The 15773-nt window shown below is 42.1% G+C and overlaps 1 protein-coding gene across 2 annotated transcripts in view; it reads right to left on the bottom strand.

Moving 5' to 3' along the window:
* The window catches only part of LOC104929559 (collectin-12), a 38015-nt gene that overhangs the window by 21232 nt on the left and 1010 nt on the right, over positions 1–15773 (bottom strand). Inside the window, exons 2-3 of one of the 2 annotated variants that reach the window (XM_010744114.3) lie at positions 14988–15234; positions 13998–14048 (exon numbers count right to left, since the gene is read on the bottom strand). In XM_010744114.3, coding sequence (XP_010742416.1) covers positions 13998–14048; positions 14988–14994 — 58 coding nt within the window. In that variant the 5' untranslated portion in view covers positions 14995–15234. Of the gene's footprint in view, positions 1–13997; positions 14049–14987; positions 15532–15773 lie in introns of those variants that run through there. The other variant, XM_027274219.1, reaches the window with a different exon arrangement.

The raw sequence follows: 15773 nt of genomic DNA, 5'->3' as shown, positions 1-15773 counted from the left end.
ATGTGACCATGAATTCCCATCAAAATCCCTTGAAATATCCCTTGTGATGGGCGGATGAATGAACAAAAAGACAAGCAGCAGAAAGATCCCAATGTTTTCTGAGGCTGATCTTATCTCCAGACAAAACTTAAAACAGTATTCTTCAAACACCTAAAACTAAAAATATCCTGTTGCTGTAACATCAGATTGAACTTCAAGCTGTCGTCCGGGCTAAAACAGTGCCTGAAATGTGCACAGTTCCTGTTCTGCTGAGGTGCTGCCAGATAAAACCAGGGTGGCTTTAAAGAGCTGTGCAGATTTCTGGGTTACTTAAAGGAAAAGCTGGTTTGGGAAAAGTCTCAATGGGACCCACATCAGCCAAACTCATCACCACGTTGGCCACTGACTCCGCCATATGGACGGAGGACACCGAAGCACCGCTTGGCTTCTTTCCCCAACAACAGATCAACTGTGGACTGACATTTTCAATCCGACCCGGTGGTTTCTGCTCTGGTGTCGCTTGTGGGTAAAGTCGGTATAACATTATGGTCATCGTGGAGTGAGCCGCTCTGTGATTTAAGGGTTGCTTGTAATAAGAAGCTCTCATTTGACAGTGGCTTTGAGGGAACATGGAGGGCTGTAAAATGTGAATATGACTGTGGTCTGCGTGTTGTCAGGTGGTTAGACTGGAGTTGAGAATGACTTCAGTGACACATGAGGTGAAAATGTACGTAAATCTTTGAAAATAAGAACGCCACGTGTAGTTTTGTTGTTATATAACCTTTTCTTGAACTTCATAGGTAAAGCAGAGGAGGATGTTTTGAACCAAATATGCATTGCTCAGGGGGTGGAAACTTCAAAATGGGAACAAAAGACTTATGATCAGTTGGATGAATTGCTCAACACAATAATTCATATTCAAGAATGAGAGCAAACCACAAATTACAAAAAAATTATGCACTTTTTCTCCACTGTCAGCAAGATAAATTCAAAAGGGAACAGGTCTAAACACCAGTGCTCTCTGAGGTGGGTGTAACAATGGAAATGCCTTCTGTGCTATGCAGCATCATGGGTGTTGCAGTTCCTTCTGGGTGGCCCCGCCACGTCTGCGGTTAGATGCGGAGGCGTGGTCTGTCAGGCTGAATGACAACAAGCCATCTCCTCCTGCCCGCTGGGTCAGGCAGGAAGGAGAGGAAGTTTTTATGCTAAAATGTGTTCAAACAGACGCACACCAGGCATGAGGGTGGCATGCTCCTTCACCTCAGAGCAGTCTGCAGTCAAGGCGAAGCATCAAGACGCATGAGGGGCTGTCTGACATCTGGGTAGTGAATCACACAGAGGCGATACCACTGACTGAAAGCGGTAATCAACACCAGACAATGGTTTTAAATTACTCTACTGTTTGCTTAGAGTAATTTAGAAGAAGTGCTACGAAGGGAACCGCCTCTTTGAATGATGGAAAAACTGAATCTGTGCTGCAGAGGAATCATTAGGGACGAAGCTGATTATTTTAATACTCCAAACCAGCAAGATCACAAACTATTTGAAAGCAAACTGCTGTGCCTTCACAACCTTTTCTTAGAGCTTCAGCAAACTGTGATATGCAGGGACGGGTAACAGAATAATCTAGGTAAAGCTCTCGATTTTCCAGTCCATCTATGTTCCAACCCTCACCTATGGTCATGAGCTTTGGGTAGTGAACAAAAGAATAAGATCATGAACACAAGCAGCTGAAATGAGCTTCCTCCACAAGGTGGCCGAGTTCGGCCTTAGAGATAGGGTGAGAAGCTCGGACATCTCAAGGGAGCTCGGAGTATTGAAAGAAGCCAGCTGAGGTGGAAACCCCGGGGCAGACCCAGAACCTGCTGGAGGGACGACATAGCCAATCTAGCCTGGGAACGCCACGGGATCGAAGGCTAGATGGGCTAGGAAGAGCTGGAATGTGTTGCATGCGAAGTTGAAGAAAATGCTTCCTTCCATGCAAACATACATTGCTCATATGAATTTTTTTAGTCTCTGTAGAGAAATGTTGGGCTGTCGTTCCGTTCATTCCACAGTACAAAGAGTGTTAATCCTACAGTATATACAGCACATCACAGACAGCACATCCATGTCTGTGAAGATTCATCATCCAGATAGTGTCTAAAGAGTGCTAAACCTGTTAGCAGGTCCAGTTTCCTTTAATCTAGCACTCCGAGATGTCACATATCTGATTTATAAAATGTAAAATACTACCAATTTATCTCAAAGTCGCGAGTCAAAATATGATACAGATGTGTGACATGGAGCTCACTTTGTAGAGCGTACAAAGGGCTCAGTCCAGGTTTGATTTCAACCTGTGCAATACGTACCCTCTGATATCATTCTATATACATCGATATCAGCTCTGTCACTTACCCAATATGAGCTGGGATAGGTTCAAGCTAACCCTGTGACCCTGATGAGGATAAGGGTTTCAAGAAAATGGATGGATGGATGCATCTCTATCACAAAATATGACCAAATATTTGTTCCATAACCTCAACAACGAACATGAAGACATGGAAGATTTCTTGGATTCACAGTTTAGTTTTTTATTCAAAACACTGACAGTAAGTACTAAAACAAACCAAACTACAATAAAATGACTCCATATTTGTGGAATGACGTGTACAGCTTGCTTATTGTGTCCCGAGTGTATGATGTCCACAAAAAACATACTATTTTTGGCAAATTACTGACTCTTAAACTGCACTTCCATACATGGGAGGCTGCAGACGCTGAACATATGGAGTCACTGAAGGGAAAGTGAAGTACATTAACAGAAACTCTGCGTGCTCAGGGTCGCTTTGACTCAAAGCGGAGCGGCTAAATTCAATCAGGTGTGTGATTTTATGAAGAACAACAGAACGGTACTGCAGCTTGGGCCTTTCAAATTTGTTAATTAACCATATTCATGCATGACAGGCGTTGTGTGGAGCTCTGTGAGGTGCCAAAATATGAATTTAGTGACTTCCTTCTGTCTGCAGAGGTCTGAGCCACACATGGAAAATGTGATAGTCATTATGCATCTGACAGAGTTTTGGAGCTGAACACTGTTCCTCTCTCTCTCTCCTTTCTCTTTCTCTCTTGCTTCAACTCCCTTTTGCAAACCAGGAAGCTGTAGGTTGATCTTGGCAGCCGTCACAGTATTTTCGCCCCCCTTTCATTAACATTTTGGACCGTGAATAACAGATTTAGGAGGTTTTATTACTAAAAGAGGAGAAATCAGAATCCCCAAATTCATTGTTAAAGTGTGCCTGTGTGTTCTGACGCTGGAGGTGTTGGAGAACTTTCAGGGTTCAAGGACACAAGAGACCAGCATGCAAAAAAGTTATCAGCTCGAGACTGCACTTTTGCAGACTGCAAAGGGAATACAAGTGTAAGATCTTAAGCACAAGCGCGTTCCCTGCAGAGCAAAGCACAGCTGCCAAATTGAAAGGCTTTTCACGTGAGCCGTTAAAGGAATGCAGGTGTCTCGGTGCGCCTTCTCTCGCCTCTGCTATTCTTTTATTTAATCACTAAATCCATGACTCAGACCCCCTTAAAGGCACTTAAATACAGGCCGTACTGAACTCCCTCCACTGACATCTGCATGTGGGTCACGTCAAGGACGCTGGGGGTTATTATTATGGTGTGTGAGAGCTGGAGGGGGACAGCCATGGGGTTTGCTGCTTTTCCTCACTCTTAAAGGTGAGTCAGAAAAGTCACTGACACTCAGATGATCACAGGCTGGATTGAAAATAGCAGCTAACTACCAGCATATGTGTTGTTCTGGCAGAAACATCACAGATCGCCGCCTGCTCTTCCCATCTAGCGCCCGGAGTCACGTTACGGCTGTTTTATTCAGCCTTAATGAAGAATGAGAAAGAGAAGAAGGAGGGTGGAAAATTTGGACAAAAGTTTATAGGATCTCTCGGTACCGACTTTGATATTAAAACCATCTATTGGGCTGGAGTTTCTCTACCTGCTGTACGGCGTTGAAAGATGCACTCAGATCATTTACTGAAAGTGTCAGTCCTCAGATTATACATCTCAAAGTCAATTAACTAACCATTAGTCACACTGTGTGAAATCTTGTGTGGCTCTGGACATTCATTTAGGACAAGGATATTAAACTTCACAATATCAAAGCTCTCGATTTTCCTGTCCATCTACATTCCAACCCTCAACTATGGTCATGAGCTTCGAACAGTGACTCAAAGAATGAGATCAAGCGGCCGAAATGAGCTTCCTCCACCGGATGGCCAGACGCAGCCTTAGAAACAGGGTGAGGAGCTCGGACATCCGGAGGCAGCTCGGGGTAGATTCACTGCTCCTTCATGTTGAAAGGAGTCAGCTGAGGCGGTCTGGGCAACTGATTAGGATGCCTCATTGGCGCCTTCTTTTGGAGGTCTTCCAGGCACATCCAGCTGGGACAGACCAAGAAACTGCTAGAGGGACTACATAGCCTATCTAGTCCAGGAACACCTCGGGTGTGTGAGAACAGCAGGGCTCTTGCACGCTCCTGCATGGTCTGTGATTACTGTATGACATTTGTTTCAATTAGTGTAATACGTCAAAAATTAATGAGAGGAAGTGATCTCATGTTGAAACAACAAAACTTAATTTAATTGACAACGTGGGGGCAGTGCAGTAATTTGATGTATGTCAGTGTGTGTGTGTAGTGACATTTGGAAACGTGTTCCCATCTATCAAGTCCAATATTGACTCTTCTTTCAGCTGTTTTGATCTCCACAAGTTCCTGAGAATAACATCTGGATCTTCAGCTGCTAAATGCTCCACTATGTTCACCAGCTAGCTGCAAACTTTTTTTTGTTCTGTCAGAGCTTTTTGGCTGCAAGCAGCTCATGAGAGTGATGTCATTGAACCAAAAGAGTGAAGTTGCAGGCTGTAGAGCCAAAACAATGAGCTAACTGGGAACCGCAGAACACATTTTACATCACACGTGTCGACATGTTGACTCATCGTTGACTTAAGATATTAATTAGTCCACACAGTGATGTGTCACTGCTTATTTAAGCATCAAACTGAAACTCATTTTAACTATTTATCAGACTTGTTTAATCTATAGCAATGCATTATATCTTATAGGTTATTTTTATTAGTCAGAATGGTTGTATCAAGATACATCATTTCATTTTCAAGGGCCCCAAAACACAAAAACAAGCAGAAAATATGTAAAGATCTTAACAGGCCAGTAGCTCAAGCTGGTAAATTAAGTAAAAGTAGAATTTATTTACCACACCATGTGTGTAAAACCACTTTCCATCTCATCCTTGACCGCACGGTTTTAAACTCAAAGATAAAAGAAAAATGATGTGTTCATAAAACTCCTATGATCATCTGCCATTTCCCCGTTTGGCTTCTGTTCTTCACATTCAGTTTTGTGTTATTCCAGCTTGAAAGCATTGAATTATGACGGAGATAAGACCTGTCAAAATGTCTGAAAGCGAGAGTAATGAAGTCTGCAAAACTGCAGCGCTAAACCGACCTTTTAATTGTACTTTCGAGGACATGTTATAAAGGTGTGTGTTAACATTTCCAGCTGGTTCTTGTACTGTTACCTCCTGCTCTTTATCTTCTACCATCACACGCACTCTTATCTCCTCACAAAGAGCTCCTCTCATGCTGCTCCAAACACATCCATCCACTTCCTGCTCTTCTCTTACTACCGGCTGCGTCTCCTCCACCTTCTCTCACTTCCTTTTCACCCCCCCGCCCCTCCATCTCCTGGGATAAAATACCTTCTGGCTCAGCGCCCCCCCATTCAGCATCTTGGTGTTATCTCTCCTCCCGTCCTTTCTGGTGGTGTGAGATTCTCCCAAAACCAGATACGAGGAAATTCCTCATTCCTGGTCTGTACATGATCTTTTTTGTTTACACCTCGAGGCTTTAGTTTTAACGGCCTGCTCCAGAGTCTGGGTGAACTTTCCTCTCCCTGCACAGAGAAAATAAGATTTAAGCCTGACATGAGAAACTGGTTTCTATAAACCACTGGTTGACATCTGACATCTTATTTTTTAATCCCATTATACTTCATTGCTTTTTGGGGTCTCCTTGGGAAATATCATTTGTCGTGCCTGCCTTCATTTTCCTCCTTAATTCACCTCTTTCTCCTCTTGTCACCACATTAACTTCTAAATTTTACTCAGACGTGCTTTGAGATGTTTTCACGGCTCCCTACAGCTTTTTAAATACATCAATCCATCATAAAAATTAATCTGAGGCCCCGGTTAAAGGACTAAAACATGATCAAAAATCTCTGGCATTAGGAAGACGCAGACGGTATGAAAAAGCCAAAACGTCAAAAAAGACAAGTTAATGGAAGATTGTGCAGCAGACATTGTGCAGTCAGTCATTCAGGTCATGATCAGAGCCAAGCAAAGCAACAGCACTCAGTTCAGTTTATAGTGAATTGGAATAATTGGGTCAAAAAGCAAGAGGTGTGAAGCAGCAAATAATCGATTTAAACAATTAAACAGTGCCCAGAACAAAACTACAGAACTATCTTTACTTCACATTATGGACATTAATGGAGGCTTTGATAAAGCAAACTTTTAAGATCAGTGATTTGACTATAAAGGTTATGAGTAAACCATCAGACCTCAGTGATGTCTAACTCAGAAGCCAATTTCTACTTCCTGATTTTTACCAGACGAGCTCTTGAACGTCAAAGACAAACCGTGTGTTTTATTGCTGGTCCGCACCATTTTAGCAGGTGACTTCAGTAAGCGTTTTCCCATCTCTGCTCTCTACAACAGGTGTTTAACCCGCTGCAGGTCAGGTCTGCATCTGGAGCTTCTATAAGAGCTCATTTTAACAGAGAAGGTCAATGTAAAGCGCCTGAACAAAACTTAAACCTGCAATAACTCTTTTTTTTTTTAGCCACTTGGGGGAAGCAGAAACAGGCTGCTTAACCTAGGTGACATATTATCGCCTTTGAAGTTGATACGGTAACATGGAGCATCCATTTAACTGATAAAGAGCAACATTAGTATTGACTTGAGTCGTGTTTGGGTCTGCTTGATAAATGTACGCCCATTATTTACTGTCTTTTAGCACTGTTTTGGTCTCTACCATCTGCTGTTAAATGCTCCACTGTGTTCACCAGCTGGATGCCAACTTTCTGTGACTGCTGCCGGGTACTGGAAAGGTTGGCAGTTGGTATGTGGAGCTTTTTTTGGGACAGAGGTCGATATTTAAATAATTGATGAATCTATTTTTGTTTCATTTAATTAGAAGCAAAGTTACAGGCTGTAAAACTGAACTAATGAACTGAGAGACGCGATAAGAAAAGGTGTTTTAAATGACTGTTAATTGTACAGTAAAACACAAATATTTCATGCCAAAACCACAATTTTCTTTTGATGGAATAAAAACTTATTACTAATATCCTCTTATCGTAATATCATAAAATGTTATACTGTATTTATTACAGTTTTTTACAGTGTATGGGATTGCCGTACTATATGTCATTTGATCCACTGTCAATATAAAAAAATACTGATTATAGCTGTTGTAATGACTTGGTGGACTATGAGAATCACGAGAGAAAAGAACGGCAAAAAGAAGCACAATCAGAGAAAGACGAATAGACTTCTGCTCACACACAGAATAAATATGTTTGCATGCTGACTGTGAAGTCTCAAGGCCAAAGGAACATATTTGACAGCGGTATGGCAGCCAATGAAGAAGGCTTTTGTACATTTCACAAAAATATTAAGTGATCAAAACTTGACACGCAATTTTAAGAAAGAAGAGGCTGAATTTGAGAAAACCACAACACAACACTGTAAAAAAAGAAAAAAAAGAAGAAGAAACCACTAAGAAACCACAGCAGAGTGCATGAAAGTCCTCATCAGACATTCTGACAAAACACACTGCAAAGTATCACATGACAGCACGGATTAAATGTGTCAGGGTCTGACAAAAGCTGGCGAGTGATGTTAACATAACCATGTTTGATTCCACGTTAACCAGGATGGATGAGGTGGTGGTTGAGGTGTCATTATGACTACAGCTGAGGGTGGTTGTGAAGATGGAGAGAATGCTCTTTGCCAGAGAAACCCACCGGACCGAACCAAAACCCCGGCTATGCTGACACAGCTGGTTCCAGGCACGGACGGCCCAACACCATGCTTGGCTCCAGGAATGTTCCGGGCCTTGCTGGAGAAACCATAACAAGTGCAGGAAATAGATTAGTGCACTCTGGGTTCCACACCGGCCACAAACCTCCTGAGTCCGGCCTCTCCAAACCCATATGTGTGGGAACAGGAGACGCAGCAGCAGAGGGAGTAAGACCCTGATCCAGACATCGGTGCAGATCCCATGAGGATCTGCTGCATGGAGTAATCAGGCCTCCATTATTTCATGACTGGCCTTGACTACTACCTACAAACCAGCATGCAAGTCCAAAGCCCAGAGTACAGCAATGCAAAACATGAAATATATCTATAAGATATACTGTCACTTGTAACTATAAACTCACTGAATTGTGAAAGATTCATAGTCATAATTTACTTTTTGGTGTACTGACTTTGCATCGATCTGTCAAACTCAGTTGTCGTTTATCTTCCTTACGAAACATCCCTTGAGAAAACATCTAATACTCTAAACAATACATCACTTCTCTGCCCTGTTCTGCATTAACATTTCCTCAGAGAGTCCGTTTAATTTAACATCTAACATGTGTTTGTGACTGCTACAACATAAAGTGAAGATATAACGTAGGCTGCGATCCTTTCATGATGTTTGACATGCTTGCTAACTTCTCCAAGCTTAAACATTGGATCAAGACAGGGGTTGCTAAGTGTCCTCTGTAGTTCTCTTAAACCTAAAAACCTTCTACATACATATATGAATTATTTTTGCCTTTCAAACAAATGTTGAGGACATTACTGCTTCTATTGGGTCCCACTGGCATCTTGCTAATGTGCCATTATTATCGTAGGTTATATCCTGAATTTCATCGTGCATGTGCCTGACCTTGTGAGTTTAATACATGGAGAAAGAGAAAGCGATACATACTGATAAACTGAGACCAAAGTGGCCTGTGATATATAGTAGCAGTAGGGTTATGGTATGAAGCTGACATCCCAGGCTGGTAGCTATTATGATAACGTTCTTCAGTTTGGATATTCTAGGCCAAGGTCAGCACTATCACGACCACTTGCAACAGTGTAAATCTGCCAAAGTCATAGTTCACCAAAGTTGCACCTAAATTCTCTTTGCCTTGTTCCAGATTTTCTCTTCAGAAAAGTTGTTTCATCTGGGAAACTGCGGTTGGAAACTGTTCCACTTTCAAAAAATACTTGGCAGGTGATTGGATGAACCATCTGTCTGTCTGTCTGCCTGTCAACTAATCAGATCAACAAACCGTATGACGTAGTAAAAGCCAGTTGGAAGAAGACCAGTTCTGACATAACTCATGGTAAAGCAGCATCTACGCCAACCTCTTTAGGAGCCGCCTCGCTGCCTCACACCTGGCGTTAAACCCTACCTGTTGCTGCCAGTAATTCCTCACAGGACGCCACCACTTTTATTTCTTTCTTTACAAAGATGTGACCCAAACTTTATAGTACTTTCTTGAGTTTATAGTCACTGTGACTGGAGGGTTCATGGTTTGAATCAGGCCAATGACCGATGATTATACCAGCTCTAAAGGGGCTATAAGAGTTCAGCCAAAGCTCAGGTAGATTTCTGTTTTATTCTAATGGCCTTCTTATGTCAACCCCCCACTGAAAAATAAATATGTTTAAACCTTGAGCACTGTGGAAGTAATTCCGGCCTGGCTTCAGCTTGGCAGGAAGAAAGATGGGATTACCATATGAACTCACCCAGTGAATATAGTGGTGTGTGTGTGTGTGTGTGTGTGTGCATGTTGTAAATTTCCACTTGTATACATTGTGGAGTGGAAAAATGAGTGTGCATATTTGTGTAAATATACATGATGTATGCTTCTGAAAGACGTTTGTATAAGATAGAGAATCGGAAACAGTTCAATCAATGTGTCAGTACAGTGTGTGTGTGTGTTTAGGTATGTGCGTAGGTCTGTGTGTGTGTGTGTGTTTCCCCATTGGGCTCCTTCTGACCTTTGGAGAGCTGACTCATCACTTTGCACGTCAGCAAATGTCCAAACACCTTCAAAAGGTGCTTTTAAAGACACTTCTTCAACATGGTTTCAATGTGTTCAATGTGTGTGTTGATATTACACATTGTACTTAATTCAAACCTTCCAAAGGGTCTTCGCAGAAAGGCTGGAGGCCAGCATGTGTTTGTTGGTGCAGCCAAATGACGACTGGACTGACAGCTGAAAGCTGAGATGAGTGAATCAGATCTTGGAATTCAAGGAATTGGAGGAGTTTTGTAAACAACTTTCTTGGACGATGAAGCCATCCCATCAGACCATATGGTATTTTATTGCTTCTTCATCTTTCCTCATGTATTTTTTTAAAAGAAAAGTTAAAGCTCATAAGCCACCGGCCTCTCCCTTCTTTTATCCCACAAGGCTGAAGCATCTTGTTGAAAGGACCACAGTGTTTTTGGCACGTTTTAGCACATTTTAACTATAAGCCATGTTTTCTTTACAATACAGGAGTCGATTTTCCAAGCCAGCCCTGAGTTTTAAGACTGATTTCTTTATTGGCAACCACTGACTTCATTTCAGCAAGTTGTAAAGAGGCACGTTCTATGTGTTCAACTTGGATGAAAATCTAAAATCCAAAAGCAACCTAATAATCCATGAAATTTCAAACTTCTTGTTGTACTAATCAAGACATATTGTTTGTCGTTCATGCCTGTTATATACTTGATATATTTCCATGGAATGCTTTTGCGCAAAAGGCTTTACAATTTGCCTCTTGACTGATACGATGAACAGAAATGGCAGCTTGTCTTGCTCATCTTTAACACTTCGACATTGAGACAGGAGGAGCAAGAGATCGAACCACCTAACCTGAGATTAATGGACTGTACCTGAGCAACAAGGACATGATAGTGCAGCAATAAGTACTGTGACATGTCTGGTTGTTGGTAGTGCTGGAGAGGAGGTCCTCTCTGAAGAGATAGAGGTCTTCAGGAGTTTTTTGAAGGTAGGACGCCCCTGATCTGGTAGGAACTGGTAGGACGTTCCACCAACGGGGAACAACAGATGAGAAAAGTTTGGACTGCCCTGAGCGTACGGGTGGTAGAGCCAACTTAGGAGACTTATGTGATTCTGTTCAGCAGCTGACTGGCTAATAGTGCAAGTCCAAACAACAAGGATTTACTTTCAAAGCAGTCCCAGCGTGCAGCTGCACAACAATCTCAAAAACTGTGGCTGAAAAGTAAAAGTGGCTGATACAATATGTATCTGTGCTTCAAACAACTGCAAGATGGTTTTCATTGTGTACTGGAATTGGTGGAAGTCAGTCAGAAAACCCCCTGGAGCCCTTTAGAAGATCAGTAGTGATGCAGATTATGTGAAATGTGCATGTAAATAGGCAAAAACACATGTATTTTATTGTTTCATACCGGCCAGTTGGATTAAGTGTTCTCTGTTTCTGTCCCAAGTCATTCTCTTTTGAGCTCAGCTTTGCAAAACAGCGACAGCTTTGACATATCACAACAATTTAAACACTATCAGTCTCCTGGGAGATTGCAGTGAATCAAAGCAAAACACGCAGAGAGGAAATAACCGCTTGTTTCCTCCTGAGTACCAACATTATAGTGCTAATAATGAGCGTTTGTGATGGTTTGCATGAATGCAAATCTGTTGCACAACAAAGCCTCTGGAGTGGTGAGGTGGACCCCTCTGAGCCGGCCCCTCCAAACAGCTGCCGAGGCCCTGAGAGGGCCAACAGCACTGAGCTCAGAGTTCAGCAGCTCTCTCTTCCGACTCCTCTGAATGTCAAGAGTTCATTTGAATAAAGTTAAAAGTGAGCTGGATTTGGCTTCCCTCCCCATAGCTCTCTAATCTAATCCATGAGCGGGACTCACACGCGCTCACAGAGAAAGACAAACAGGATGCCTCTACTCGGGTGACTCGGATGAAAGAGATTGTGTTTTAACACAGTTTGAATTCGTCTCTGCTGGTGCTGTGTAGTCCGCTGCCTCGCATCCACTCGCATAGACCTCAGCCGAACTTTGCGTGAATGACTCATACTTTAGCAACACCCTGAATACAGAGACACAGAGGCTCCTGATCCCAAATCAATGTTCAATCAACAGAACAGTGATGGAGCACGCGCTGCGTCTCTAAGGATAGTAATAATGATGTGTTTGAGTGTGTGTGTGACACAGTGTTTGCCCTTTACTGCCAGTGTTTTCTTCTTTATCCAAAAGAACTTGATGAAAAACACAACGCCGCACGAAAAACCCAACAGGAGCCACCGGAGTCGTGAACCCGAACAGAACTTTGTTTGTGATGGTGCGATGGTTAGTGTAGCAACAAATGTGCATTCATGAAATAAAAATGTGTTGCATTAAAGACGACAAGGGGAAGGACAGGACTGACCACATTATAGCTGCCGCAGAAGAAGAAACAGGCCAGTTTAATTTCCTTTAAAGGGACAGTTCGCCCAAATTACAAAAAGACATATTTTTCCACTTCATAGGAAGTATTAGTCATAGGAGTTATTTGTTTAGCAGAAAATAAAACTGTCTGACAGTGAGGTCCACGGTAACTGGAAAGATGTGTTGTTGTTGTCTTGTAGAAATCGCTAACAAAAGTCTAATCGAATCCATCAAATTGGAGGATAAAAGTCAGGGACAGATATCTAAAAACCAGGAATAATGACGAAAGTGAATATAATATTCATAACTATGTTTTTATTATTGTATAATCACCTGAAAATAAGAATCATTATGTTTTTGTTACCTTGGAACGAGACTTTTCTACTACAGACAGTGCAGGTTCTTTTCTATACAGTAACAGTCACACACTGGCTCTATATTGGCATTTTTTGTGGGTTTCACTCAAGCTCTGTGTCTATGAAGTGAAACCAATGCGGAAGTGCCCAAAATTGCAGTTCCTCAAACGTCCACTAGAGGCTGGCTACAGAATGAGTCAGTCTCCATAAGTCCCCATGTTCAAATGTCCAACTTCACGGCAGAAATAAACATGTTTACAGCCTGATACAAAAAACAGTTTTGGTCTCTATAGCTAATTTTCACGTTCATGACAACTGTACTGAGGGTTAATTTTTATATAACTCACCTTTTCAAATTATATTAAGACTTAAAGTTGTGTATAATGATCAGCGTGGCTGCTTTGATTGAGAGGTGGGTGCCATTACAGATGGCTTGTTTGAGCACCCAGGCTTCATTCAGCCCACCTGAGGTCCACTGATGATCCACGTCTCCAGGAGGACTTTAATGAATCCACAGTTATGCATATTATCTTCCATTTCTGCCATATTATGTCAATAGAGCCCTCTAAATCTGCCGCACTGGACCTTTAAGCTACACAATCCTGCTGTATGTGCATGAGTACACAAACCAAATGCATGTGAACTCTGTCTGCATGTGTCGCACCACAACAGAAAGATACATGTTGACTACAATTTCAGTTTGAGTAGCTCCACATTTTTGAGGTCCGAGGGCATGTTTGTGTGAGTCAATGTGTTTAAGTGGCTGAATTTAGACGGATAAAAGATAAAAGAGAGATTCTGGAGCTCCTTGATCTGGAGAGCTCTGTCAGTAGTCGCCAGGCCTGTGGTAAGCCGGACCTCACAGACTGTCACAGCCACATTTATGTCCGACCAAAAAGCGTGCAGAACTATTAGTGACTGAGCCAGATATCAGAACAGATGAGGACCGTCCTGACATTAAAACAGTGTCTTTTGTGTTAACTGTGGAGGTTTTCATTAGAGCAACATAAATATCAAGGTAATTCAAGGTCTAGAGTCAAGGCCACACACTTAGTGGCTTCAATTTTATTTTGAAAACAATAAAAGTTTTATGATTAAAGCTCCGGGTGTGTTCCATCTTTAAAAAAAAAAAAAGGATGTTTCACTCACCGAACCTCTTGTATCCGAAAGACTGTACTTCCTCCTCGTCTGCAAAGTCGTCTGCGTGACATAATCAGAGACATAAACAGGTCATACTCACACTATGGAAGACACACTGTGTATAAAGCAGTTGGTAGGACTCCACTCAGCTGCACAGAGCCAAGAGTGTTTTCCTTGAATACAGTGATCTCTGTTTAGCAGAGTGGAGGCAGCCAACAAGGCATTAGGTTGCAGATAGTGGAGCATCATCTCTAGCCATGTGTGTGTATATGTGTGTGTGTGTGTGTGGAGATAGGAGGTCCAGAGAACTGTAAAAGCCACAGGCTGCGGTTTCTCTGGGTTGTTGACAGTAAACTCTAATTACACTCTGCTGCACTACACTGAAGACTGGAGCAGAGCTCAGAGAACATCACTGGTAATGGTAAACAGATGGGACTGAGGGGGGGCGACAGGGGAGACAGGGGAGGGATGAGCTGAGTGTGTGTTTGATGGTGGGGGGTCAGAGGGGGTTAGTGTAGTAGATGAAGAGCCATTTACACTAACTCAATTATGTATTTCACCACAGTTTCCCCCGTTGAAATGAATAAAATATTGTAGTTATTGATGTTACAAATACAATTTGTTGCTTTAAGTGGCTACTGGTTGGCGTGTGAGCACAAATACAGCAATTAGTCATCATCAATCACGCAGGATCTTAACTTTATTAGGATTTTTTAACCTTTTTGTTGCTTAAATATGACAAATTTAAGTTAAAAATGGGATTTTTCATGCATCAAGAGAATAACTGTGCAAACTTTATATCATTCAATGGATGCAGCTAAGTAGTAGAAGAGAAGAAAAAGTATTTCACAACTTCTGCACCGCAGTACCGTAATGCCATCCAGATGTGAATGGCGCACCACAAAGAAATACGCACGGACTGGATGAAAACAGTGTGATCTGTGAGTTTGGATTGAACATGCGCTTAAATAACAGCACTGCACGCAAACGTAAACATACCTTTCATGGCGTTTTATAACTCGTTGAGGACTGTAGAAGAGATGAGGAATGAGGACCCCCTGTCACTTTCTGCGCATCTCAGCATCCAGTGCAAAGGTGTAAAAGTTGCTCCAACGCAGAGCGACGCACTCGCTTTTCCACTAGAAGAGACTACGAGTGTGTCTTCATGCCGAGTGCTCGAGTTTAAAATCCCATCGTCTCTGGCTTCAGAGAAGTTTTCTTGCAGGAGTGATGTGATGCTCAGCAGCTGAAAGCAGAACGGAGTGATGTCTGTTACTGCCAGTGTGTTAAGTTACACAGCGTCACATGCCGCGCATCCGGTGACGCTTTCACGATTACGTCGTTTTCTTGTTGCGTAACACCGCAAAGGAGGCACAATTCACAGCAAATGGAAAATAAATAAATCACTATTTGTCCTTTATTAGATTAGAATAACACATTTTTGGAGATATGTCTGTTTAACACACAGCCAGGTAGCTTAACTTAGCACAAAGATAGGAAAAAAAAGGGGGATAAAGCTGGCTGGGCCTGATTTCTGCTACAGTGTAAAAACGCAGTTGCTAGGCAACAGTACGTCAGTTTAACTCACCGCCAGTTAGCTTAGCTTAGCATAAAGATTAAAAAACACTGGGGAAAAAAGCTTTAAAAAAGTAATAAAATATCACTGAAGCTTGCTATTTAACATGTTATGTCCACATTTGTTCAATTTACACAACAAATTAAAACAATTAACAATTTTAATGAGCTTAAAAACCACCAGGAAGACGCAGAACTTCCTGGTTTCTG

Source organism: Larimichthys crocea, chromosome XXIII, assembly GCF_000972845.2.
Source record: "Larimichthys crocea isolate SSNF chromosome XXIII, L_crocea_2.0, whole genome shotgun sequence".
Classification (NCBI taxonomy): domain Eukaryota; kingdom Metazoa; phylum Chordata; class Actinopteri; family Sciaenidae; genus Larimichthys; species Larimichthys crocea.
This window is presented reverse-complemented; position numbering and strand designations above follow the sequence as displayed.